This window comes from Chiloscyllium punctatum, chromosome 9 (assembly GCF_047496795.1).
Source record: "Chiloscyllium punctatum isolate Juve2018m chromosome 9, sChiPun1.3, whole genome shotgun sequence".
NCBI classification, from domain to species: Eukaryota; Metazoa; Chordata; class Chondrichthyes; order Orectolobiformes; family Hemiscylliidae; genus Chiloscyllium; species Chiloscyllium punctatum.
The window spans coordinates 22,703,352-22,729,674 of NC_092747.1; the positions used below are offsets into that span (position 1 = coordinate 22,703,352).

The 26,323-nt window shown below is 40.3% G+C and overlaps 2 protein-coding genes across 4 annotated transcripts in view; one reads left to right on the forward strand and one right to left on the reverse strand.

The window, feature by feature from the left end:
* The window catches only part of ube3a (ubiquitin protein ligase E3A), a 69,168-nt gene extending 66,009 nt beyond the window's left edge, over window positions 1-3,159 (forward strand). For both annotated transcript variants that reach the window (XM_072577003.1, XM_072577002.1), the window contains one exon: window positions 1,017-3,159. In XM_072577003.1, the coding sequence (XP_072433104.1) occupies window positions 1,017-1,137 (121 nt within the window). In that variant the 3' untranslated portion in view covers window positions 1,138-3,159. The remainder of the gene's footprint in view (window positions 1-1,016) is intronic.
* Window positions 3,160-20,632: 17,473 nt separating this feature from the next.
* The window catches only part of cnga3a (cyclic nucleotide gated channel subunit alpha 3a), a 57,204-nt gene continuing 51,513 nt past the window's right edge, over window positions 20,633-26,323 (reverse strand). For both annotated transcript variants that reach the window (XM_072577004.1, XM_072577005.1), the window contains one exon: window positions 20,633-25,682. In XM_072577004.1, the coding sequence (XP_072433105.1) occupies window positions 24,277-25,682 (1,406 nt within the window). In that variant the 3' untranslated portion in view covers window positions 20,633-24,276. The remainder of the gene's footprint in view (window positions 25,683-26,323) is intronic.

Here is a 26,323-nt window from a genome sequence, read left to right on the forward strand (position 1 = left end):
GAAGGCACATAATCTCTAAATGAAGAGATGCCGATTAGTTATATGACAGCTGTCATACATCAGCAAAGTGGTACAGGTTTGAACCCACCCTTGTTGAAGTTATTCATTTAACTCTAGCCAGCTATGCTGCTATCAGTTATCATTCCAAAATGCATTTGTATTCCAAAAAAATCTCTTCACTAAAGTTCACAGGTTCCAGCTTTGAACATCTGTGCATTTCCCTTTTGGTATTGATAGCTGTTAAGATTCTAGCTGTGTTAGAATTTGTTAATTTAATGTAATTGTAAACATTTCCAATGGGGCCCTGCAGGGGTGTGAACTAAATGCATTCAACTTGTCACCACACATACTGAGCCTATAATATAAAACCTATACAAAGAAGACTTCCTCCAAAGGTCACTGTATGTAACTGTATGAGGCGGCATTGAACCAAAACAAAAAGGAAAGTTTGGTTCAACCTCTAATTGTTGAATTTTATAGTATGCGAAATATACGTTCTACTTATCCATTTGCATTGACTCTGAAAAACAATTTAGGCCTGCTCTATTTCTGAAACCTTTTTCAAATCTTTATCTTCGAGTAATTATCCAAATCAATCAAAAACTTGATCTTGCTTTCATGGAATTTTTGTAGAACACTCCATGCCATTAACAAAGATAAATCTTTTTATTTGTGAGTCATAAATTTAGATCCTCTTGTTGCTGAGCCATTGTCCAGTAACAGTACATTTTCCCTGATATGTCTCACCAAAGCTCTTTAGAGTTTTGAATACCTCCATCAGAATTCTTGAAAGCATTAGATTTCCATTCCATTGACTTAGAACTTGATCCATGGCAATTGCATGCAAGCAACTCCCTTTAACTCAAATATTTTAACTTCAAACTTAGTCTTCAAATTAACTCCACATTTATAAATAAATATTGATTACTTATAATGAGCAATCCTCGTGAACTATCAGCATGGCTTGTTCTGTTTTGCTGTTATTGGATCTAATGTATCACTTTTTTCTCTTCCAGGTTGCCAACATCTCACACGTGTTTTAATGTCCTCCTACTTCCTGAGTATTGCAGCAAGGAAAAGCTCAATGAGAGACTACTAAAGGCCATTACCTATGCCAAAGGATTTGGCATGCTGTAAAAGATATGAATGTAAAGCGTGTGATGAAAAGTAAAATTATGGGTGTCAGTGCCCCTTTTTTTTATATAAAGGCCATATGACAGTCATCTACAATAGTCACCCATGTCTGTGCCTCTCCTTCAGCAGACACTGGGCTGGAACAGCAGATTTCAGCAACTTGTACGAACAAATTTTTTTTGGTTAGTGTGACTTTCATATCATTTGCTTGTATGTATAGTAAACTTTTTTTCTGAATATTTATTTTAAAGTTCAAGAAAAAAATTACTCAATCATACATTTGTTACATTACTGAAATGAGCCTTTTTTGAATTTATGAAAGGAAAATCAAATTCTCCCAAATAACGTTCCTAAGATCAATGTATTTTTAAAATATGTACTATTATTTCCTTGTAGCCACTCAGTTCTGGATGCACTCTTTTTACTACTTTCAATCCCTAGTCCCCGTATTGCTTTGGAACTTAATTTTTGAAGTGGTTTGGTGCAAGTGCTGCTGTTCTAGTCCCAGAGAGCAAATTTTTAGATACCTGTAAATCGAATAAAAATGGAAGGGAGAACCTGGAATGTTAACTGCGTTCTTGAAATCTTGCTTTAGTTACAGCACAACAATGCTTAGAAGGTTTTAGAGAGAAAAAAAATAAAAGAAAAACTTCACTGTTGGTAGTTCTCTCAAGTCTGGAAATATATTTTCTGTTCAAACTTTTAAACTACCGTGCTGGATCGCTAACCCACTGGGTTTGACTGTATTTTTTAAACTTCCGCTGCTTGTTTGATGTTTTCGGAGAACAAACCCCATGCAATGCTCGACACATTGCCAACGTTATTGCAAAATTAGTTGGAAAAATTACGTGGAATTAGTAGATGAAAATGTCCTTGCAAGAATTGGAGCAGAAGTTTCAGCTTTTGATTCTCCCAACAAATTTCTGGAATTTTCTAACTTTTTTTTTCTCATGTGCTGTACCTAACTAAACAATTTACAGGGACAACACTGTGTTTAATCCTATAGGCATTGCATTAATTCTAAAGGAGAAAAGGCTAATTGCATTCAAAATAGTATATGATATTCAAAGTGTGGGTTGCTGACGAAATAAGGTTAACAGCACTATTTAAACAATTTTTACTCATTGACAAATGAACAAAGGATGTTAACATGAATGATACTAAATAAAACAGACTAAAACAATTTCTTTACTGTTTACTGGCACAATAAATTACTCAAATTAGCTAGAGTTTAAAATATTTGATAAAGTATCTTTCTATATGTAAAATAGAATTAAAAGTTAACATAGTGTTGATTGCAAGTAAATCATGATGTAGAAAAGCAATTAAGAATTTGGAGGTTAATTTCCAGTGAAGGATTGACAGAAACCATTACTGCCCCTTTACAATTTAAAAACATGTTATTTTATACTGAAAGATTTGTTGTACCCTGCACTGAACTTTTAATTTACCTCCCCCACCATCTTTTTTTCTCCCATGTTAGAAATAACTAGGCCTCCTTGGAGTTCTCTTTGATTCTTAAGACACTTCGGAACTGCTAATACGGGGTGTTTTATCACTCTTCTCAGGCTTGATTTGAAATCTAGGTTTCAGTGATGTTCAGTCATATGGTAGCGATCTGTGCTAGTAAAATCTTAATGGCTTTGTGTGCATTAGTTTGCTGTCTGATTTTATTTTTCCCTGTGGTGTTTAATGAATAATTCTTGCAAGCACTTTTTTAATGTTGATCATAGACTGAACTATATTTGCTACATTTCTGTTCATCTGCTTTGAACTTCTCATAAGGTTAATATGTTGCATTTCTTCTTGCTTTTACACATAATTGAACACTTCATGAAGCATTCTGGTAAACAGTTGCAACCAAAGTTGATAAGGTCTGATTGCAAACTTGAAACTTGCTCAGTCAGACTTTTTTTTACCGACTAAGGTTAATGTGGTCTGACTTTTTATTTTAAGTATTTTCCACATAATCCAAGGAAGTTTAAAGAAATGCATGTAAAAATAAACTATGCAAGTTACATCTTTCTGTTGGTCAACCCCACGTCTGACACTTTGTTAACACCTCAGTCTGTCACATACCTAATTTATCATGAAATTACAGTAAACTGAGTAGGCCATCTGGCCTGTTGCATCTGATCAACCATTTTGTTAGTCATGGCAGCTCTATCATTTTATAGATGACGTAAAACACAAAAGAACATCTTTTTGTCCATTGAGTCTTTGCTGGTAACTCTGGTTGTGTGCCTTTTCTCAATATTCTTTAAAATCTTAATTTCCCAAATAAGTATTTCCCTTTTAGTTGTCTCATTTGGTTATGCATTTTGACTGTCTACACACCATTCTGTTTTCTTGCAGCTATTTGATGGAAATATTTTCTGGAATAGCTTTATTCAGTTTAGTTTCAGTTTTTAAGATAGTTAAGGATTCCATTACTAGATTCAGTGTTTGACTGTTTTCAGTTACCCATGACCAGTTTGCCCCCTCCAGGCTCCATTAATCTACTAGGTGGTTAATCAGTTACTGAAATATTGAAGATTTGTTAGATGTGTATTAGATTACAGAATTTGCCATGTGACATGGTGTTGGAATTTCTAATGCTGGCGTACACTGCAAATATAGAATACAGACACAGCAATGTTAAAATTAGTGAAAGCTTAAAATAAATTGAGTACTAAAATAAATGCAACCTCAGTTGATGGCAGTATATTCAGGGTTCAGCCTAAAGCTTTAAATATGTAAAATCTTTCACATGATGTGAACTTCACAGACAAGGCTGGCATTTGTTGCCTCCTATTTGCCATTAAATGTGGTTATGTGGCAGTGCTCTCTTGAATTACTGCATTCCATATGATGTTGGTGGAGAAGCAGTTCCAGATGTTGACCCAATGACTGTTAGGGACCAGTGTTATTGATCCAACCTGGGCTGCTACATGGCTTTGAAGGGAGCTAGCCGATGATGTTTGTGTGTTCACTGACCTTGTCCTTCTAGGTAGTAGAGGTGGTGACTTTGGAAGCTGCTGATGCAGTAGCTCACTAATTCAGTACATTCTGTTAATGATACCCACTGCTGCAATGTGTGCTGCGATGGAGTCAGTAAACAGTTCAGACAATGGATGGGATACTGGTCAAGAGTTTTGTCCTAGAGGGTATCAAACCGATTAAGGGATGGAGTTGCACTCAGGAAAGAAAAGGGTATCCCAGCACACTACTAAATTGCTCCTTGTTGATAATGGATAAACTTCTGTGGAGATGTAGGGGGATATACCCTGTTACTCTGCATTGAAATTCTAACCTCTGACCTGTGCTTGTAGCTACAGTTTATATGGTTGGTCCTGTTATGGTCTTAGTCATGAGAATATTGATAGGGGATTCAGTGATAACAATGCTGTTGAATTTTATTTCTTGAGGGCACAGTTAGATTTTTTTCCTGTTGGAGATGAAGAGTCATTCCCTAAAATAAAATAAAATCTGTGATGTGAATATTACTTGCCACTTAACAGCTCAAGCCTGAATGTTGACCTGGTCTTGCTGCATTCAGGTATGGTATGCTTCATCTACGGAGATGTGAATTGTACTGATCAATCAGATGGTAGACCTCTGCAGCAACATGCTGGGACAGATGTTTGCCCTTGCACACAATAACCATTTTACTTCTGTGCTGCAAGCTGACTCCAACTGGTGGAACATCTCCAATTCCTATAACTTTAATTTTACCAGGACTCATCAATTGACCAAGTGCAGCATTAATATTGTTTGGCTGTTTAATTTGCCCCCATTTATATATAATACTGAATTGCCATTATTAAATGTGTTATGCAGATACAATATTTTGTCAAATTTAACAAGGCTAAAAATTAGTGACTGGTTTACATGCAGTTATTTTGGTATAATAATTGTTTTACTCAATTATATTTTTTAAATTACTGTCTATGTGGAAATTTAAATATGTCTGCTCTTAACCTTGTTTTATTTGTAAACGTAATTGCACAATGATCAATGAATTTTTCCATGCTTAATTTAATTTATTCAGTAGTTATGTGATGTCTGTCTAGAATTGCCCTCCATTGCATGGTTTATATGATCATCTGTAGGGAGTTCGACATCGTCTTGTCTTTACTGTTAGGCAAAATGGGATACTTTATACTTTGGGTTGACATAACATTTCTTCAAATTCAGCTGTCCCATCCTGAGTGTCTAATTTAAATTTTGCAAATCTAATATGCAAAATACCCTTACCTAGGTGTGGTTTGCAGAAACTATAGTGCACTTTTCACAAGTTACCACTCTTTTTTTTCTATTAAATTGGGCCAGCCAATCCTGCAAAATTGTTAAAGCTTGTACTCTTTGTGATACCAGACAGTGAAACAGAGCATTTAAAAATACTGTTGGATTGACCATTTTGAAAAATTGCAGACGAATAGAGGATTCAAGCTAAAGAGAATGGAATATTCTCTCAATAATAAAATCTTTGGGTTTTAAAAGTGCTATAATTTATTCAGTTCTTACAGCAATAGTACAGTCTACTAATGTACGTGAACATTCAGTGAATTTTGGGCTTTCTAGATTTTGTTGCAAAAATTTAATCTAGCTTTTATTCCAACCATTGTCCCATTTGCAACAATATGAACAATTCAAACTTAATATGTATTGGGAATATTTTTGGCATAGAAACTGTGCAAGCATTGTTTGAATTAGAAGGGGTGATAGTAGGCTAGGCCAGTCTTAAGTCATAAAATTGAAACCCACATTGTATATTTCCAAACAAAAATGAAAATGCCTTAAATCACTGATTATTTTCCTTTGCATTATCTTCATAATTGCAAGTAAACTTACTTCAGTTGTGCCTGTAATGTGTTTGTGTGTTAATCAATTATCTGACACATTGAGTCTACTTTTTGGTCTTTGGCTGATCAAAATTCGCCCATTTAAATCACTGGGTTTAGCGATGACAGTCTATTTCTTAATACTCCATGCAGATAACTGAGTGAGTAAACATTCCAAAGAATGCCCTGAAGACATGCATCAGGACCATTATCAGTTGGATTTGGCCAGGGTTGTTATCAATGAGTACATTAATTGCCCCATTAACCTGTTTGACTGAACCAACCAAGCAGTTTATTTATCCATATTAACACAAACATTACAATTATTTAGAGCATCTTGTGCAATGATCTTTAGATCCTGATTACCCATAACAGCAAATCTACACTCAAGTTATTAGTTGAATCCAATATCCCCCAACATAAGTAAAGAACATAAAGGTGAGTGGACCTCCTGCATTTCTGAAATAATTCCTTTACTCTATTAAAGATGTAGAAATTGGTTCAAGTGTACAGCCAGATTTCCTAACCTGATTGCCCCTCCACTTTTGTCCTTGAAGCTGTTGAAAATGAGGCTTCCTGGTAAGTCCGTGATTGCTGACAGCAAACCCCTGGAGAAACATGAGCTGCTTTGAAATTACATGGACTTGTTTGTCAACTTTTCCCCTCTCATCTGGGGGGGGGTGGGGGGCTTGGAATTTAATAGCTTGAGGTCTGCGTTGTGATTTTCATGCATCTGCTAACTAATTCCAATAATGTTTCTCGGGCTTGAATATACATTGAGCGATAAGAGCTTTTGTGGTGCAGTGGTAGTGTCCCTATCTGAACCAAAAGACTGAAATTGATTAAATTGACTTAAGCATCACACTTCAGGTGTTGCTATCCAGGCATAGCTAGGTTGTTCTACCAGTTGACTCAGTATTTTCAATCTGAGTCAGTTTTGTAATTTAAGGAATTCCATTATTGGTTTTTATGACCTGTATTAGGCTAATCAAAGGGTTTGCTGAAGCTGGAAAATGCAGTGAGGCTTAAGGTCTCTTTTTGGATAGCCACAGATAAAATGGGCCAAATAGCCTTCTGTACTGTAAACTTCTATATTCCAATATTATTTAACTTGGACCGTTCTTATTCATCGTCTCTAATTCTGTCTCGACATATCAACTACTCTTGAGTGCTTACAGATAAGTTGATATGAATTAGGTAAAAAAACAGTGACTCATTTGATATGGTTATATTGGTGAGGAATAAGTAGAGTTAAACAGATTGCAAGACATTTGTTCCTCTGTAACTGTGACTATGAAAATTGACTTTGAAAAGGCTTGTTGGACCTGAATGATAAACTTATGCAGGTTGGACGATCCATCATTCGGGAGACTTTTTTCAGGACTCGGGTGAGATGTGAATTCCATGATGTGGTAAATTGTGGAAAAAGCAGAGGCTGGGACAAGAAGCCTATCGTTCCATCCTAATAGACCTTGAAAGCAGCTAAATCTTGAAAGAAAGGTAGTGCTGCTGTAGGATGATTTGAGTTAACAGATGGATACCACCTTAAGGTCTTAAATACAACTTTGACTTATGAGCAATGCAAACTGCAAGTAGAAAGCCCAGTTGAGCTGATTGTCTACCTGTATCAAGAAGTTTTCTCCCTTTTGAGGTAAAGCAAAACTTAGAGGAATAAAAAGGTGAAGTCACCAAAGACCTCCCAGATCATAGGGCTGCTCTGTAATTAGAGAAAGACAACTGATGTTGGTTTAACCTGAGGATCACCAAGCCTCTAACAAGGTTCAGAAGGTGGGACCATCATGGTAATCTCAGCTGCTACAGAAATTGAATGCATGCTTGTGGTGTTAACCTGCAGTGTAAACCAGCCGTCAATCAACTCAGTTAACCAATTCCCATCAGAGGAATCATCTGTAAGAGACTGTTTGAGGCCAGAACGTGGTTTCTGCCATGTAATAGAGCATATTTATTTCTGATGTAGTATTGCCCAAGTGTCATCTTTCTAGAAAAAGGGAAGTTTTCTACAGAAAGTGAGTAGGAGGGCTGTTAGACAACACATCCCATTTATTCAGCTATTGGCCCATCACCTTGGAGGCACATTACTATCTAAATACTGCTTAAATGTTACAAGAGTTTCTGACCATTTTTCGAGCAGAGTGTTCCATATTCCTCCTACCCGAGTGAAAAACCTCAACTGACCTCTTAGCCTTCTACCGCTTACCTTAAATATATGTCTGGTTATTGACCCATTAAAGAAAAGTGTTTACCTATCAACCCTTCCTTTGCACTACATAGTCCTACATTTCTTTCAGGCCCCTCCCAACCTTCACTGTTATAAAGAAACCAACCCCAACCTATCCAGTCTTTGTACACTGTTCAGATTCTCTAACCCAGGCAGCATTCTGGTAAATTTCCTCTGCCCCCACTCTAATGAAACAATATCTTTTCTATAGTGTGACCAGACTTGCACAAAGTACTTATGCTATCCCACCATAACAACCCTAACATTGCTTTTATTTACAAGGTGTAGAATACAAGCATCCTATGTGCTGCTTTAATCACATTATTTATTTGGTCCGCTGCCTTTAACAATCTGGATATGCACACAAAGGACCCTCTACTTGCTATTGTGCCCTCCAATACTTAACACTTTTCAGGATTGAATTTCATTTGCAACTACTCTGTCCAGTTGATTACTGATATCCTATTTCTTTGCTTACCAATTTTAATGTCATTTACAGATGACTTGATCATATAAATTTTAACCTTCCAGTTGTCCCTGTCAGGGCCAGCAGTTTGTGAACACCGCCTTGTGGCATGGTTTTATATGATGTATTTTTTTTTCCCTAGAGATTTACGTTTGCCTTTGAACAAGTTGATGTTGGATACCATTTTGTTTTATTTTAAAACATTACTAGACTCATTTGTAGGGATAGCAAAATTATGTTATGAATAGTTCGCTAGATTGTATTGCAAATTTTCTTGTCATCAGTTCTGGAATGAGTGTTCACTTCCAGTTTCTTCCATCATCAAAAAGGTTATAGTAATTGTTGTTTGTTTTTGGAATAATGCCTTATGGCCAGTGACTTCACCAAACTCCTGACCTTGGGATATTTCATGACTTCAACCTAATTTTGCAATTGAATAAGGAAAAATCACAACTACTTTAATTGTTTTCTTTACATAGTTCTAATATGTTCCCATTTGAAACTTCAAACAGTTCTGCTTTATTACATGAATATTTTTAAAGCAAAACATACATTTGGAATACATTGATAGAATGGAATTATCTCCTTCAGTATAAAGGATTGTAAATGTCTATATTGTCATAAATTTTCTGAACAAAACAATATTACACTTTGAAGAATTTGTGATTTTGAAGTACAAGTTCTTTGGACTTCAAACGTTTTTTAGTTTTGAAATTTTATGAAGTATTTATGTACTGACCTTACAGTATACATACTGTAGTAAAGTGAATCCAGTATACAATGTCAAGGTAAGTCAACGACAGAAGACATAAAATCATTTTCACCAGTTTACAATTTGGAGTCTGTAGATATGTCAGCACAGGGAGATTTGGGATGGTGGTTGGTTATGGTAAAGGATCGTAACAAAAACAGTTCATCAGTGTTACCTGTCCAAATTAAAGTTGATGACATTGTTTAGCTGGAGGCTTGGTGGGCCAAAGTATTAGACAAATCTCAATGGATTAGGAGAGGACAAGATCCAACTTAATGTGCTTGCTGTCTCTCGTACAAAAAAGACCATTTTGAAGAGGCAATAGGCTGAAATGAAGCTGCAATACGTTTCACTGATGAAACAGTACAGCAAAGGCAATTGTCTTATTCAAAGGTATCGAATTAATTTTGAAGAATGTTTAAAACTTTTTCAGGGTTTTAAAATCGTACAGGAATTAATTAACTTATTTGGTGATCAATACTAGTACATGATTTTGCAACCATTGATCTGGAAGCAGGACCACTAGTTAAGATACGCAGTCATGTGGCAAGATCCAAAAGCAGGTATTTTTGAACGTTCGCGTTAGGCCAAATCACTTTTATGAAAGACTTACTTTAGTACCTGTTTCCGCTAACCGAAAGAGGGTTTTCACTTTTCTGAAAAAGCACGTCGCAAGAGTGGCACCAACAGGCGCCTTCCCCATGAACTACACTCTGCATCAAGCCGTCAGAGCTTTGAATTGTCTGCCCTGATGGATCCAGACAACAATGAGATGTTAATAGATTACCCTCTTCCTCTCTTCTCCTATACCCCAGTCTTATGAACCCCCCAACCTCCAACAGCCTTTACTATATAATTAAAAATCTCACAACACCAGGTTATAGTCCAACAGGCTTAATTGGAAGCGCACTAGATTTTGGAGCACCACTCCTTCATCAGGTGATCACTCTTACTACATGTTAGTGTTTAGGTTTTGAGTTTTTTTTAAAGGGGGTGGTCTAGAAATGCTCAAATTTTTCCCGTATAAGTTAATGGTAATTGCTTCTTTGCTTTACACCATTTTGGCTTAAGAACTGTTTCATAGGAACGCTCTACGTTTGGATAGCGAGGAGCTATCTCACCAATACAGTATCTTACAGCAACCTGTACTACTGTAAAAACCCAAGAGCTGCAACAGAATGGTGAACCGAGAAGGCATGTTTACAAGGAGCTGTTTGTGTAATGCAGCTAAAAGGAACTTAAAAGAACAGTTGGAACAAAGATTATGAATTGGATAATTCAATGGTTTTTGTTGTACTAAACCATTTAATGAGGTTTATTCAAGGAATCTGTGCCATGAAAAATTGTGAACTGAATGTATTCTTCAGGAGTGTGCCATTTGAATGCTGATTGTCTCCAGGAACTCTTGGTCTAATGTTCCTGCTAACAAAAGGAACTTGAGGGACAAATCAACTAAATGGCAAAATGAAAAGGTCATATGCAGTAGAAGCTGAATGAAAAAGCTGTGAAACTGGTGGCACGTGACTGGGAAATGATGGGGATGTTTCTGGTTGTTTAATATTTTTGTATGACTGATTATTGAGAGATTTATCAATTTTGAATATTATTTTGCTTGTATAATTTGCATTTGGTTCTTATTTGTTAAAATATATAAAATGTGAAACGCAGCTTGTAGCCTCTTTGGGAGTCTGTTTAGTTCAATGGTCTACACAGAAATTATAACTCTATTACAACATGAATCTCTCTCTAATGATAAACCGATCACTATCCTGAAGATCAGGTGAGTCAGGTCATTTTAAGACCAGAATGCTTGAACGTTACACTTTTGGTCTATAGTTCTGTTAGTTAGCTATCGTACGCACATTTATGGATTTCAATGATTGAGACTCTAAGCTACTAAGAAATGCACAGGTTATATTTTTGTTTCCGTAAAGTGGACTGCAGGATACTGCCCTTGGGACACTATTTTTAACCTATATCAGAGAGCTGGTTTAAGAAGAGTGGTCTTCCAGTCCTGCATTCTATCTAAATAATCTATTATGCATCCATTAGTCTTACTGAATTAAAGTTAATTTACTGGTGTGTTCACATCTGCACATTAGGGATACTGGTGACTCGTCAACCAGTCAGAGCAAACGTTTTGATGTGATAAACTCCCCGAGCATAAGAATCAAGTGCCAATAATCATGCTCAACTGTTCCCAATTCGTGCAGCCAGGCCCCTGATAGCACGATGGAGCTGTACATTCTTGGAAATCTTAGATACTTGATATTAATGAAGTGCACTCTTCGAAGATTTGGCTGGACATTAGAATAAGAACAGAAGCATTTAGACAAGATCATTCTCCCTGTCTTATCAGTCAACATGGATTTAGTAAAGGGAGGTCATGCCTGACAAACCTGTTGGAATTTTTTGAAGAGGTAACAAGTAGGTTAGACCAGGAAACCCAGTGGATGTGGTCTATCTAGACTTTCAAAAGGCCTTTGATAAGGTGCCACACGGGAGGCTGCTGAGCAAGGTGAGGGCCCATGGTGTTCGAGGTGAGCTGCTGGGATGGATTGAGGATTGGCTGTCTAACAGAAGGCAGAGAGTTGGGATAAAAGGTTCTTTTTCAGAATGGCAGCCGGTGACGAGTGGTATCCCGCAGGGTTCGGTGCTGGGGCCATAGCTGTTCGCATTATATGTTAATGATTTGGATGAGGGAACCGGGGGCATTCTAGCGAAGTTTGCCGATGATACGAAGTTAGGTGGACAGGCAGGTAGTACTGAGGAAGTGGGGAGGCTACAGAAGGATCTAGACAGGTTGGGAGAGTGGTCCAGGAAATGGCTGATGGAATTTAACGTGAGCAAGTGCGAGGTCTTGCACTTTGGCAAAAAGAATAAAAGCATGGACTACTTTCTAAACGGTGAGAAAATTAATAAAGCCAAAGCACAAAGGGATCTGGGAGTGCTAGTCGAGGATTCTCTAAAGGTAAACATGCAGGTTGAGTCTGTGATTAAGAAAGCGAATGCAATGTTGTCTCTTATCTCAAGAGGGTTGGAATATAAAAGCAGAGATGTACTACTAAGACTTTATAAAGCTCTGGTTAGGCCCCATTTGGAGTACTGTGTCCAGTTTTGGTCCCCACACCTCAGGAAGGACATACTGGCACTGGAACGTGTCCAGCGGAGATTCACACGGATGATCCCTGGAATGACAGGTCTAGCATATGAGGAACGGCTGAGGATACTGGGATTGTATTCATTGGAGCTTAGAAGATTAAGGGGAGATCTAATAGAGACGTACAAAATAATACATGGCTTTGAAAAGGTGGATGCTAGGAAATTGTTTCCGTTAGGCGAGGAGACTAGGACCCGTGGACACAGCCTTAGAATTAGAGGGGGTCATTTCAGAACAGAAATGCGGAGACATTTCTTCAGCCAGAGAGTGGTGGGCCTGTGGAATTCATTGCCACGGAGTGCAGTGGAAGCCGGGACGCTAAATGTCTTCAAGGCCGAGATTGATAGGTTCTTGTTGTCTAGAGGAATTAAGGGCTACGGGGAGAATGCTGGTAAGTGGAGCTGAAATGCTCATCAGCCATGATTGAATGGCGGAGTGGACTCGATGGGCCGAATGGCCTTCCTTCCTCTCCTATGTCTTATGATCTACAGCTTGTTTACTTGTGGGCAGAAACTATGGCCATTTTATTGCTGAGAGGAGATGTGGATGCATTTTAATTTGCATGCATCAGGACAGATGCAAGAATACCAGATTTCCAAAGGAGCAGTTTGTCCTGCTGGGTGCCAAGCAAAAAGCGTCAAGGTTCATTTAACCACTTTGTCTTTTAAACCAGAAGTTGCAGCCTTTGTAACATGTTACAAAACACATTTTTCAACAACCATGACTGATAGTTTATTTCTTTCACATCAGCTTTATCATGAATATTGATTTGCACATTGTCTTGGTCATGTGCTTTACTTGGTGTTGGCAAGTCCTGGATCAGTCAATATGAAATGCCCTTTGATAATCTACTTATGATTCTTGTTATCTACAATTATTATTATGACAGAGGTTTGTTATTCTTCTACAAATTGATACAATAATTCAATTGAATTCTGACCCCAAAAAACATTTGATTTTAAAGAAGAAACATTTCCAAGATTGAAGTCATTTGTACTTTTGTCATTAATACTTTATACATATCACGAATATACAGTGTAGTGGTGAGCAATTGCACCCCATGTTGAATTGAGGACTGTTGATTTTGTTGCTCATTGGCAGCATTCTTGTCTGAGAGTCAGAGGCTTATGGGCACCCCACTCACTAGTCCTACTATGACTGAGGTGCCAGCTTTCCAATGAGACAATATGTCTGCATTTCCAGGTAGACTTCTGTAAAGAATTGTAATGTTTTTTAAAAAACAGGAGAATTCTCCCTAGCATCCTACTCGATGCTTATCCTTCCCTTGTTGTGAAAGGTACAAGATTTACTAATCTACTTCAGTAAATGCATTCATTTTTACATTTTGGAGATGTTTATTGAACTTTCTAATGCTATCTTCCTTTATTGATCACAATTATAAGCAAGGGGTAAAAGGCTATCAAGGATATGGAATTGAGCATACATTCAGATGAGCCACTCATTAAAGGGAAGAACAGACTCTTGATTAGCAGAGAGATCTCTGTGTCCAGGTACACAGATCCTTGAAAGTTGCCACCAGGCTAGACAGTGGTGTTAAGAAGGCATACAGTGTTTTAGATTTTATTAATAGAAGGATCGAGTTCTGGAACCATGAAGTTATGCTACAGCTGTACAAAACTCTGATGCGGCCACACTTGGAGTACTGTGTACAGTTCTGGTCACCGCATTATGAGGATGTGGAAGCTTTGGAAAGGGTGCAGAGGAGATTTACTAGGATGTCGCCTGGTATGGAGGGAAGGTCTTACGAGGAAAGGCTGAGGGACTTGAGACTGTTTTTATTAGACAGAAGAAGGTTGAGAGGTGACTTAATAGAGACGTAAGATACTCAGAGGATTAGATAGTGTGGACGGGGAGAGCCTTTTTCCAAGTATGGTGACGGTGAGCACGAGGGGATAGCTTTAAATTGAGGGGTGATAGATATAGGAGAAAGTGAAGACTGCAGATGCTGAAGACCAGAGTTGAGAAGTATGGTGCTGGAAAAACACAGCAGGCCAGGCAGCATCCGAGGAGCAGGAGAATCTACGTTTCTGGCATAAGCCCTTCTTCAGGAATGAGGCTGGTGTGCCAAGCGAGCTGAGATAAAAGGTAGGGGGGAGGGGCACTGGGAATACGATAGGTGGAAGGAGGTGAGGGTGAAGGTGATAGGCCTGAGAGGGGGTGGGGTCAGAGAGGTTGGGAAGAAGATGATTGCAGGTCAAGAGGGTGGTGCTGAATCCAGGACTGAGATAAGGTGGGGGGGGGGGAGAAGAGAGAGAATATGAGGAAGCTGGAGAAATCTACGTTCGTCCTGTGTGGTTGGAGGGTTCCTGGGGGGGGGGGGGGGGGAGGAAATGATGAGGCGCTCTTCCTCCAAGTGTCGTGTGGCCAGGGTCTGGTGATGGAGGAGGCCAAGGATCTGCATGCCCTTGGCAGAGTGGGAGGGGGAGTCAGTGTTCAGCCACAGGACAGTTGGGTTGGTTGGTTGGTGCAGGTGTCCCAGAGGTGTTCCCTGAAACGTTCTGCACGTAGGTGGCCTGCCTCCCTAATGTAGAGGAGACCACATTGGGTGCAGCGGATACAGTAAAATGATGTGTGTAGAGGTGCAGGTGCAGGTGCATTTGCGACCAATATGGAAGGATCTATTGGGGCTTTGGAGGGAGGTGAGGGAGGAGGTGTGGAGGCAAGTTTTGCACTTCTTGCAGTTGCAGGCGAAGGTGCCGGGAGTGGAGGTTGGGTTGGTGAGGGTGTGACCTAACGAGGGAGTCGAGGAGGGAGTGGTCTCTCTGGAACGCTGATGGGGTGGGGAGGGAAATATATTCCTGGTGGTGGGGTCTGTTTGGAGGTGGCGGAAATGGTGGAGGATGATACGATGTAGCTGGAGGTTAGTGGGGTGGAAGATGAGGACCAGTGGAGTTCTGTCCTGATGGCGATATGGAGGGGCGGGGTTCAAGGGCGGAGGTGCGGGAAGTGGAGGAGATGCGGTGGACAGCATCATCGGCTACGTCGGAGGGGTAATTGCGGTCTTTGAAGGAGGCCATTTGGCTTGTTCGGTAGTGGAATTGGTCCTCCTGGGAGCAGATGCGGCGGAGGTGAAGGAATTGGGAATATGGGATGGTGTTTTTACAGGGGGCAGGGTGGGAGGAAGTGTAATCTAGGTAGCTGTGGGAGTCTGTCAGTTTGTAGTAGATATAGAACAGATGTCAGAGGTAGTTTCTCTACTCAGTAGTAAGGGTATGGAATGCTTTGCCTGCAACGGTAGTAGATTTGCCAATATTAAGTACATTTAAGTTGTCATTGGACAAGCATATGGATGTACATGGAATAGTGTAGGTTAGATGGGCTTCAGATTGGTATGACAGGTCGGCACAACATCAAGGGCCGAAGGACATGTACTGCGCTGTTTATGTTCTATGTTGATAGATGTTTGGGTGTACCTTTCTATCTATAGGTTGAAAACCATTTACAGTTTCAAGTAACCATTCATTCAAGCCTTCCTCCATGAAGTGTGATAAAACCTGTATATACTTAACGACTCCCCCATTTTGATCATGTTTGCACTTTTAAATACAGCAAAAACCAGCAAATAATCCCAAAGTTGCAAACTGCTTGATTATAGACTCTACTCAACCCATTTACTCCCAAGTTCCACTACAGTATCTGTTTGTTTTCATTATTCTATGTTGACCAGTCATTGAGATTCCAGTTTTATGTCCCCAACTAGTCAGGAGCAATCATATTCTATATTGGTTTTTATAATTTCTATTAATGCTGAATGATTATAATTACATTTCAAAATGTAAATTCCAGTTAAGCGATGTATGAATATCTATGGATTGCCACAATATTAACTGTTCAACAGCATTAAAAAGTTCAATAAACATCTCAAATGTAAAAATGAATGCATTTGCTGAAGTAGATTAGTAAATTTATCTTATAGCGTATAGCTAATAGTTGTGAAAGGTACAAGGTTTGGGGGAATCTCCTGTTTGATTTGTTTTTAAATTAACTACCTGACTAAAACATGTTTTAAAGGTTTAGCCCAATTCATCGTAAACAAACTTGGTTAGAATTCGAAAGTTATCCTCAGCACTGTCAGAAACTTCTCTAATGGATTATGCTTTCATGAATATTTGAATGTACACAGATTTCAGATGTCTGACCCCTTTAAAATAAATGCTGTCTTGCAGAAGACCATCTCCCCTTCTCAGTGGTCATTTATAATGTTCGCTGAACATTAGAGAGCTGGTTGGTTGTTTATATTGGACACAGGTGTATGTTTATATATAAAAAGCAAGACTACAGATTCTGGACATCTGAAACCATTCTGAAGAAACTCAGCAGGTTCGGCAGCATCAATTCAGAAGGAAAGTCCTACTGCATGTGAATTTTTTTTCCCCTCTCTCTGCTGCCAGATCCGTTGAGTTTCCTCAGCATTCTGTGTTGGTTGCCATGTTTACAAATGTTTTAATTAATTAAGCCCAGTAGTCTCAGCTCTGAAGTGATCTGAACTCAATGTTAATAGGCTGTCTGTCCATTGATGCTGCCTGACCTGCTGTGATCTCCAGCATTTTTTGTTTCCGATAATGTCTAACTGGGAACCAATTTTCTGATGTTTTATTGCCATCGTGTTTAGCTGCTGTGCTGCTTTTGTTTTTGCAAACATTGATTTGTGGCTACTTATGTAAAGAGGGATTTAAATCATATGGAATCGTGTTAGTCTACACTGATTTTGTGCTAAATTGGAGAACCATAAGTGAAAAGATTGTTGTGCTGTCACGGGACAGTCCTAACAGTCTTAAAATTCTGCTCAGGAACACGAAAAAAGTAACAACGTTATCTTCTAGCTTGTAAAACAGATGTAATGTTGTCCATGCTAGCGTATGGTGGAGTGAGCCCCTGTACAGAGTCAAACAAAGTTGTAAGTTTTTATGTCTTTAGTTTCTTTAAATACATTACCGTCATCTATGGACAAACAAATTCCCTAATTAGAAACAAAAGACAGAAATTGCTAGAAAATCTCAGCAACTGTGGAGAGAAATTGGAGTTAATATGTCGGGTCGAGTGACACTTCTCTGAACTCTAATTACCTTCCCAAATCTTCGGGGGAGAGAGGCGCTTTGCCAATGAAAGTCTGTGTGTAATCGAGACAATATTGGAAATAACTAAAGCTTCAACCCCACAACCAACTGAGCTTAAAGTAGGATACAACATCCACCCCAGGACAGGAGGAAAAACAGCCTTACCAAGACCAGGAAGCGCGCATGTAGAACCTCCCCAGACCAGAACATCAACAAACACACCCCGAAGAGCAAAACCCGTCATCTAGTTTTTTAAAGGTCATGCTGCGGTGATGCAGCTCCTTGCCGGCAAAATGCCAGGGAATGGGCTCCAGGTCCAGATCAGGCCGGAGCTGTAGCTTCTTGCTGCTCTGTGCTCCCGCTGCCCGGAGCCTCTTGGAGTAATAATCCCCCGCTGTGGGGCTGTGCTGGTGCAGGAGGCTTGGTATTTCTTGCAGGAAACATTTCACCTTCTCCTCCAGTTGCAGGATCCCGCTCAGGTTGGCGTGCAGCTCCAGCAGGTGGCACTTCTCTTCGCCCTCCCCCAGCTTCAGGAAGATGTGGAGGGGCGATTCCCTGGGGGTTGGGGCAGCACTCTGGTTGTTGCTACTCTTCCGCCGCTCGGGCTCAGAGTCTGGGGTCTGGCCGGTCCATGAGCCGGCCGGGGTGAGAGCACTCAGCCGCTCCCCCCTGCTGGCCTTCTGCCTGGGGACAGATTGGCTGCTGGTCCTCGCTGCGGTGTATGGTCTCCAGGCAGGCGGCGCCACCTCAGGATCGGGAGCAGCGGCCGAGGTGTGCGGTCTCACCGCGGGGTGCCTGCCCTTCCTGCAGCAGCTGCTCCCCCGGGCTGCCCCACCAGGCATGCTCCCCCCTCCGGGAGGCGGTGAAGGGGAGCCCGCCGCTGCTTGGCTCCTGGCGAGCCCCTGCAGGATTCCCCTGACCGCCGCCTGGCTGCCGTCGCTGACCGTGGTGTGGAAGCCGGACTGGCCACTGAGCCGGCGGAGCTGTTCGAGCAGCTCCCTCCTCCCCATCAGCCGGGCGTGGGCCAGCTCCGAGCGCCAGAGTTTGTTTCGAAAGCGGCGGTAGAGAACCCTCTGGTCAAGCGAGTAGGAGTCCACCGCCTGCCTCTTCAGGGAATCCAGGAGGCTCAGTCTCTTCTGGAGTAACTGTTCCTCTCTCCAGTTCATGGACAGAATCCTCTTGAACTGCTCGACTTCCCTCGTTCCCTTGGGGGCCATCCCTTCTACCGAGGTGTCTGGCGCAAACGCTGTGAAATACACACACGGGAACACTCCCTTGTAAATCCGAGGCAGCTTCTGAAAGGTGTGATTCCAGCGAGAAACCGCATCCTGCCCTGGTGATTCAATCGCCTTGATGAAGGTAATTAACACGGGTTACAACATACCAAGCCAGTCATGCACCCTGTGCCGTTGTCAGGGCGTTACGGGATCTCGCGTGTCCGCCTGGCCACTTGCAAACACTCCCGACCCCCTCAGAAGCAAGGGGAGCCCGGGGCCGGTTTGTGCCCAGGGTGACTTCGAAGCCGAGTCACAGAGAGTTCACAGAACGGGAACCCCCTTCCCAATCCTTGGCACACGCTCTCAAAAGCGTAACCAAGATCATTACTGTCACAAGACAGCTCTGTGAAATATGATGCCTGCTCTTTTTACTGCTGTATTTAAACATCAATGGACCATGAACTGGCTGAGGCAAATCACATGGATACACTTTACTGGAGCTGCATACTGGTGGGGGTGGGGCGGGTTCATGAAATGACAGAAAAGAGGGTCTGGCCATGGGGTCGAAGTGAAAATGATAAGGTGGGGTTGCTGGTCAGGACCCTTTCACATTTGCCCCTAAAGGAGGTATTTCTCTGCAGTTTTAGATATTTTCTAGTCAATCTGTTCAGAGTTGTCATCAATTGCCTCCTGTTGAAGGTAGAATTTGTCTCCATGCTTCCTGGTCCAGAGTTTGGGAAATTACCAATGCACTACCACAACCACAACCACACCTCCAATATGGAAATAGATGTTTTTTTTTAAAAAAGGGAAAGTACATTAAGTTTTTTTCTTCTACCATTCATGAAATCTGTTGAATAATGTGAGGTTCTTCTCAAAATCCCTTACTCGGTTGCATTAACTAAAATCTATTTTAGACATAATTACATTCTATTTACAGGAATTCATTGTTATTGGTTTACACAGTAAATGCCAAAACAAAACAATGATTTGCTTGATGGAGGATGTAGAAATTTTATGAAAATATATATTAACATAGCAACAGTTTTATTGACAGTATATACTGTAATGTACTAGTCTAACTTGTATTTACTAAATACTATTCACAAACAGCACTATCTCTATTAAAATATAAACTAACTTTATTTAGATTTGTACATTATGGAAGCCAATTTTCAGATTTTTTTTATGGATTTCCATTTTTGCTGCAAGATGCTACAACCCAGCTTTCCCTTTGCTCAACATTTCATCACCTGAGAATGAGTCAAAATGTGTGGTGCTGGAAAAGCACAGCCAGTCAGGCAGCAATTGAGGAGCAGGAGAGTCAATGTTGCGAGCATAAGCTCTTCATCAGGAATGGCACCTGAGAATGAGCAAGGAACCAATAGTGTTTCATGGTTGAGTTAAGAGCAATCTTTTGTTTTTAAATCATCTGCAAAATCTTCCATAAAGAGCTGAAACAAGTACCTCAGACATCAAGGTGGTTCCTGAGCAGATCAATGGTTTATTGGGAAGAATAATTCCCATGCCTGGCCTTTATAGTGAACCTCAAGGAGAACTGTCTACGTTTAAAACTGGCTGCTTGCAGTTTGCAACTATCACTTAGAAGTTATCTGTAATCCTTTCCAGGGCCTGAGTAGGAGAGTTTTGCATTGTGAAAATAAAATAACTTATTTAACCCTTCCAAATGGGTTTATCGTACATTAGTGTTCTTTTTGATACCAACCAGTCTCTGTCACTTACCTGACATCACTTTACCCGATAACACTCAGCCTTGTGTTCTCTTCTTTCTGTGTCTGGTTGCAAACTCCATTGCTGCAATAGATAGACTAGGATAGCTGGAAATACACAGGTCAGCCAACATCAGTAGCAAAGAAGGACATTTTAATGGTTGAAGTATGTACCCTCTATCAGATTTCTTGTAATGTTCAGCATTATTTTTGTAAAGTCCCAACTGTAGTTTGCCCTTCTGACCAAGATGTAATAAACTGTATGAATTACACAAGCCTTCGTGCCTGATCGAAAAAGCTCCAGTGTTTGATGCAATGCAATTGCAGGGTTTTTTTTAATCTTTCCTTTTTTTAATAAGAGAAGTAAACAAGATAAGACTGAAGTATTGAGAAACAGTTTGGACACTATTCCATTGTAATCGGGAAGTCCAGTGTTCAGCACTGAATATCTTCACTATTTGCAGAGCCATCCATCATCTATTGACTCTGTTAGTTACACAGCATTACAAACAGTCTACACTCATCAGACATGTTCACACTTGCCAAATTATTTTGGTGCTACAGTAAATACACCACTTCATCAAACAGTAATAAACATGTGCAGATATTTTAAATCAAATTTTAAATTAATTATTCTTTCTACCAATTTCAGACACATAAATCATCTAGACACTGCTTTTGAAAAAGAATTGGGAAAAGGCTATATCCAAGTTTGATATTTAGATGAGTCATCTTAGTGTTCAAGCACTCAGGAATACAGGTTGTAATCAAAATTCTCACTCAGAACTTTCACTTTTCTTTCCATATGTTGACCGACATTCTGTAAACTCCCAAGAGTTTCTGCTTGAGGAGCTTTAGGATATTAAAGGCACTATGTCAATTTTTGCTGAGTTCTTTCAGTGTTTATACCATTTCCAGATTCTCATTTAATCTCAGGAGCTTTCTTTTTGAACTGCAGTGTGTTCCCAATAATTGTCGTGGAGAATTGAATAATCGTCACTTGCCAGGGGGAAAGATGGCAAAATGATACATTAAATTGTGAGAAGTTTGACACATAATTTACTCCATTAGCACAAAAAATGCCCGATAACATACTTCCATCCAAACAAAAATTGACAACAGATTGTAAGACTTAATTTAGGATTACATTTCCAACAGCCATAAAGCCAACATACAGAAAGGTTAGCTAAAGTAGTCACGATGAGCCTATTTTACTTGATACACTTTTTGGTAAACCCCTTAATCTGGACAGGTGAAATGGTAAGGTGCATATTTTCAGTCCACTTATTTTTTACTTTTCCGAAGTACAGGCAAGAAGTTAACTTGCCCAGTTAGTTCATCTTCCAATTAAAATAGACAATCCCCCAAAGCAATCTTCTGTAAGTTTCCAATGCATTACCCCATTGTTTATTCCCATTGATTAATCTCCAGTTACCAAATTTTATTTAGTCACATTTGGAAAATTAGTTAGAGTCATCAAGATGTACAGCATGGAAACAGACCCTTCGGTCCAAATCATCCGTGCCAACCAGATAGCTTAAATTTATCCAGTCCCATTTTACCAACACTTAGCTTATATCCCTCTGAACCCTTCCTATTCATATACCCATCCACTTCTGGCAGCTCATTCCATTCACGCACCACCCTCTGCGTGAAAAGGTTGCCTTTTAGGTCCCTTTTAAATCTTTCCCCTCTCACCCTAAACCTATGCCCTCTAGTTTTGGACTCTCTCAACCTAGGGAAAAACCTTGTCTATACACCCTATCCATGCCCCTCATGATTTTATAAACCTCTATAAGGTCACCCCTCAGCCTCCGAAACTCCAGGGAAAACAGCCCCAACCTCTCCAGCTCAAATCCTCCAACCCTGTAACATGCTTGTAAATCCTTTCTAAACCCTTTCAGGTTTCACAACATCCTTCCAATGGAAGGGAGACCAGAATTGCATGCAATATTCCTAAAGTGGCCAAACCTACATCCTGTACAGCCGTAACATGACCTCCGAACTCCTGTACTCAATGCTCTGACCAATAGAGCAAAAAATATGAAACGCCTTCTAGACTATCCAAAACTTTTTTTTTTAATAATGTTTGATATTAACGTGAAGCACTTTTGGGATAATAGTAATGCTAGCAACTGTTTGGCGTGGTGTCAACTTCAAGACTAATGTGATTTGTTATAATTTTATCATTGACAATCACATACATCATAGTGGAGGTGGGGGAGTTAGGATGGTCAGAAACGGCTTTTATTAGTTTTCATTCTGACTCTGTGCTTAACATTCATGCACAAACATTTTTGTGAGATGGAATTTAATGTCTTTATCTCAAGTTGAGTTTGGAAAATGGGACAGCAGTTAATCGGGGGGGGGGGGGGGGGCGCAAGTGGCAAGTTAGGATGCAAACAAAGGGGACCCTGCTGTTTTTTCACCCCAACAACAATTATATGTAGTCTTAAATGTGTCATTCACCCACAGTTGTATTCTATTGAGGGAGGTGGGAGCAGTTGCTACTGCCCGAGAAACAAACCCTGTCACATTTACTGTGGGCTCCCGGGAAGGGACTGATGGAGACATCAGCCTTTGCTGTTGATCCCTGTCTTCCAATGTCCTGTGCTGTCACCCCCCTCCCCCCACCCCATATCTCACCAATCCAATTCTGCCTTCACTCCCTGTGGCTGGATGCATTGCCCAATGACACCACCTGAAATGGACAACTGGCTACCTGTGACTGCCCTTACATCCTTTGACCTGGCAAAATCTGTTGCAAGCCACTTACCATGTCTCCACCCTGGTATGTGGTGGAATTTGAATTTATAATAATCTGGAATTAAGAGTTTAATAATGATCGTGATTGTCAAGGGATTGTTGCTGATTGTCAAGGGAAAGATCCATCAAGTTCACTAATGTCCTTCAGGGAAGGAAATCTGCCATCCTTACCTGGTCTGGGCTACATGTGACTCCAGACCCATAGCAATGTGGTTAATTCTTAACTGCCCTCTGAGCAATTAGAGGTGGGCAATAAATGCTGGTCCAACCGGTGATGCCCACATTCCATTGATGTATTGAAAAAACTTCCCTCCCTGTTAAGAATTGAGAATGCCTGCCTTAATTCAAGAATGTATGGGCCCTGGTGCATATATCTTGTAATCTTTATGCAGTATATATCTAATATAACCACAAACAATGAAAATGTCAAAACATTCAAACATCGACAGCACAAGATGTTAAAAGATTAACTTTGTGTTTCCGAATTCGTTGCTGGTTGTTAAACAGGATAGAGTCGAGAGAGTGGTGCTGGAAAAGCACAGCAGGTCAGGCAGCATCCAAGGAGCAGGAGAATTGATGTTTCGGGCAGGAGCCCTTCATCAAACGCGACTCTGATCTCCAGCATCTGCAGTCCTCACTTTCTACTAGTTAAACAGGATTGTGTCAGAATTCAACTCCCCAATGCGACTTAACAAATATTTTTAAAAACTACTTAAAATCATTTGGTACTAAATTAGTCACCATTTGTTGTTGAAGTTTAATGATGGATCAACATAAAATACTAACTGATTCATTATAAATTATAATGTATAAACTAAACTTCTACTGAACTTATAAAAATAATTTTTTCTCATCCTGTGTATCAAAATAGTAAGAAGACAAGTGAGTAATTGCTATTTGTTCTTGTCACAATCACTGTTTTCCTAGTTCTATGTCAGTTGAACTGTCCAGGCCATCAGATAGGTAGCCACTGCCATAGATTTTTACTGTTTTCTCTACTCTTGTCAGCCTTTGTTTCAGCTTCATTTGACTGGAATTGTACTCAGCCATGAGCCTAGCAAACTTGGTCTGCAGGCTATCCAACGATGATTCCATCCTCTCCACCTTCTCTTCCAGGTCTTTTGCATCTGCACCCTCTTTTGCTGCCTCTTCATCTATTAAGTTATCCTTCATCAGAATCTGACGGCCCTTCTCTTCCAGAATCTTCTTGGCATCTGGATACTCGGTCAGGGCTTCCATCAGATCAGCTTTGGACAAGCAAAACAGGTCAGAGTAGCCTATGCTTCTTATGTTGGCAGTGCGCCTGTTACCTGCTTTACTGCCCTTTATATTCAAGATGCTGATCTCTCCAAAGTAACTGCCATCGCTCAGGACCACAAATTGTGTTACCCCGTCATCAGCTACAACTGCCAGCTTGCCTTCTTTGATGATGTACATCTCCCTGCCAATGTCCCCCTTCCGGCAGATGTAGTCCCCGGGGCTGTACACTTGAGGCTGCAGCTTGAGCACCAACTCAATCAAAAGGCCGGCTTCACAATCGGAAAATATCCGGACTTTCTTCAACGTGTCCAAGTGGACATTGATGGCAATCTCAGCCTTTAATTTATCAGGAAGGTTTTTGAGGACTTCCTTCTCATCCACCGTCTTCTTGTTGATCCATAAGTAATCAAACCACTTGATGATCCTGGCCTCCAAGTCTTTGCTCACTTTACGGAACTGCATGTACTGTTTGATGGAGTCAATTTTGGATTGGAACTCGGCTCGAGATGCATTCATGTTTGAGATCATGGAGCCCACGTTACCAACAATGGTGGCAAAGATGAGAACCCCCACCAGGAAGTCAATGACCACAAATAGATACTCTTCATCCTTCACTGGAGGAGGTGTCTCTCCAATGGTAGTCAAGGTCAAAGTGGACCAGTAAAGGCAATAGATATATTTCCTGCTAAGTCGTCCGTATTCAGGATGGGATATGTTTGGATAGACCCAGGTGTCAATACCAAACCCAATCGATTTTGAAATCGCATAATAAATGCAACCATTCCAGTGAATAATGATGAGGATGTACAAAACAAGGTTTCCAATTCGAAACATGTTAGGGTAATTTGTCCTGGTTTCCGTGCGATCAAAGTACTCGAACATGCGGCTAAAACGGAAGAGACGATTAAATCTCACCTCTGGGTAGTTAAAGCCCAACCAAATGTAGGCTAAATCTGTTGGTAAAAGAGAGAGCACGTCCAGTTTAAACTGAGGCATCCTCATGTAATTCTGTCTCAATTTCTTTGTATCCTTAACCAGCAATCCTTGTTCAAGAAAACCTGGATAAAGAAGTATGAAGTTATTGAACTGTGCAACTTTAAAGCATAGGTTTCCAAACAAGCACAGCTGCATGGTTTCTAAGATTTTCAATAACATCCTACCTACAGATAGTTAATCTTTGTTACCATATTTCAATAAGACTCGTTAGCTGCAGTTTTTGTTCAAACAGGAACAAGTTGTTCTTGAGCATGCCTAGAGTAACCCATCTTGACTACACTGAGAAGTTTTGGCTGTGTCTGAATGACGTGCTCTGAAATGTAAGCAAAAGATGACTCTATGACTTTTCAATTTTCGCAATGAATGTATAATGTATCATAATTTATGACCATATGATTGAAGAAATCTTTTTGTGTCAGTTTTTGCATTAAGTAGCATTGTTGCATTTCAGCTAGACAATTGTGGGTTGAAACCTTACTCCAGCATGTAAGCTTCTGAACGTGGGAATAAGAGCAGACCACTGAGCTCTTCAAACATGTTCAAACATTAGATCGTAGCTGATCCTGACATGACTTCTGTTTTTCTTATCTCACCTGACAGAACTGTAGTCGCAGCCTTATAATTGCTGAGAACTTGGTTTATCTAGGAAATTTGAAGATAGTTTTTGACTCCAGCCAAGTTAGTCGTCACCACTGTGTCATAC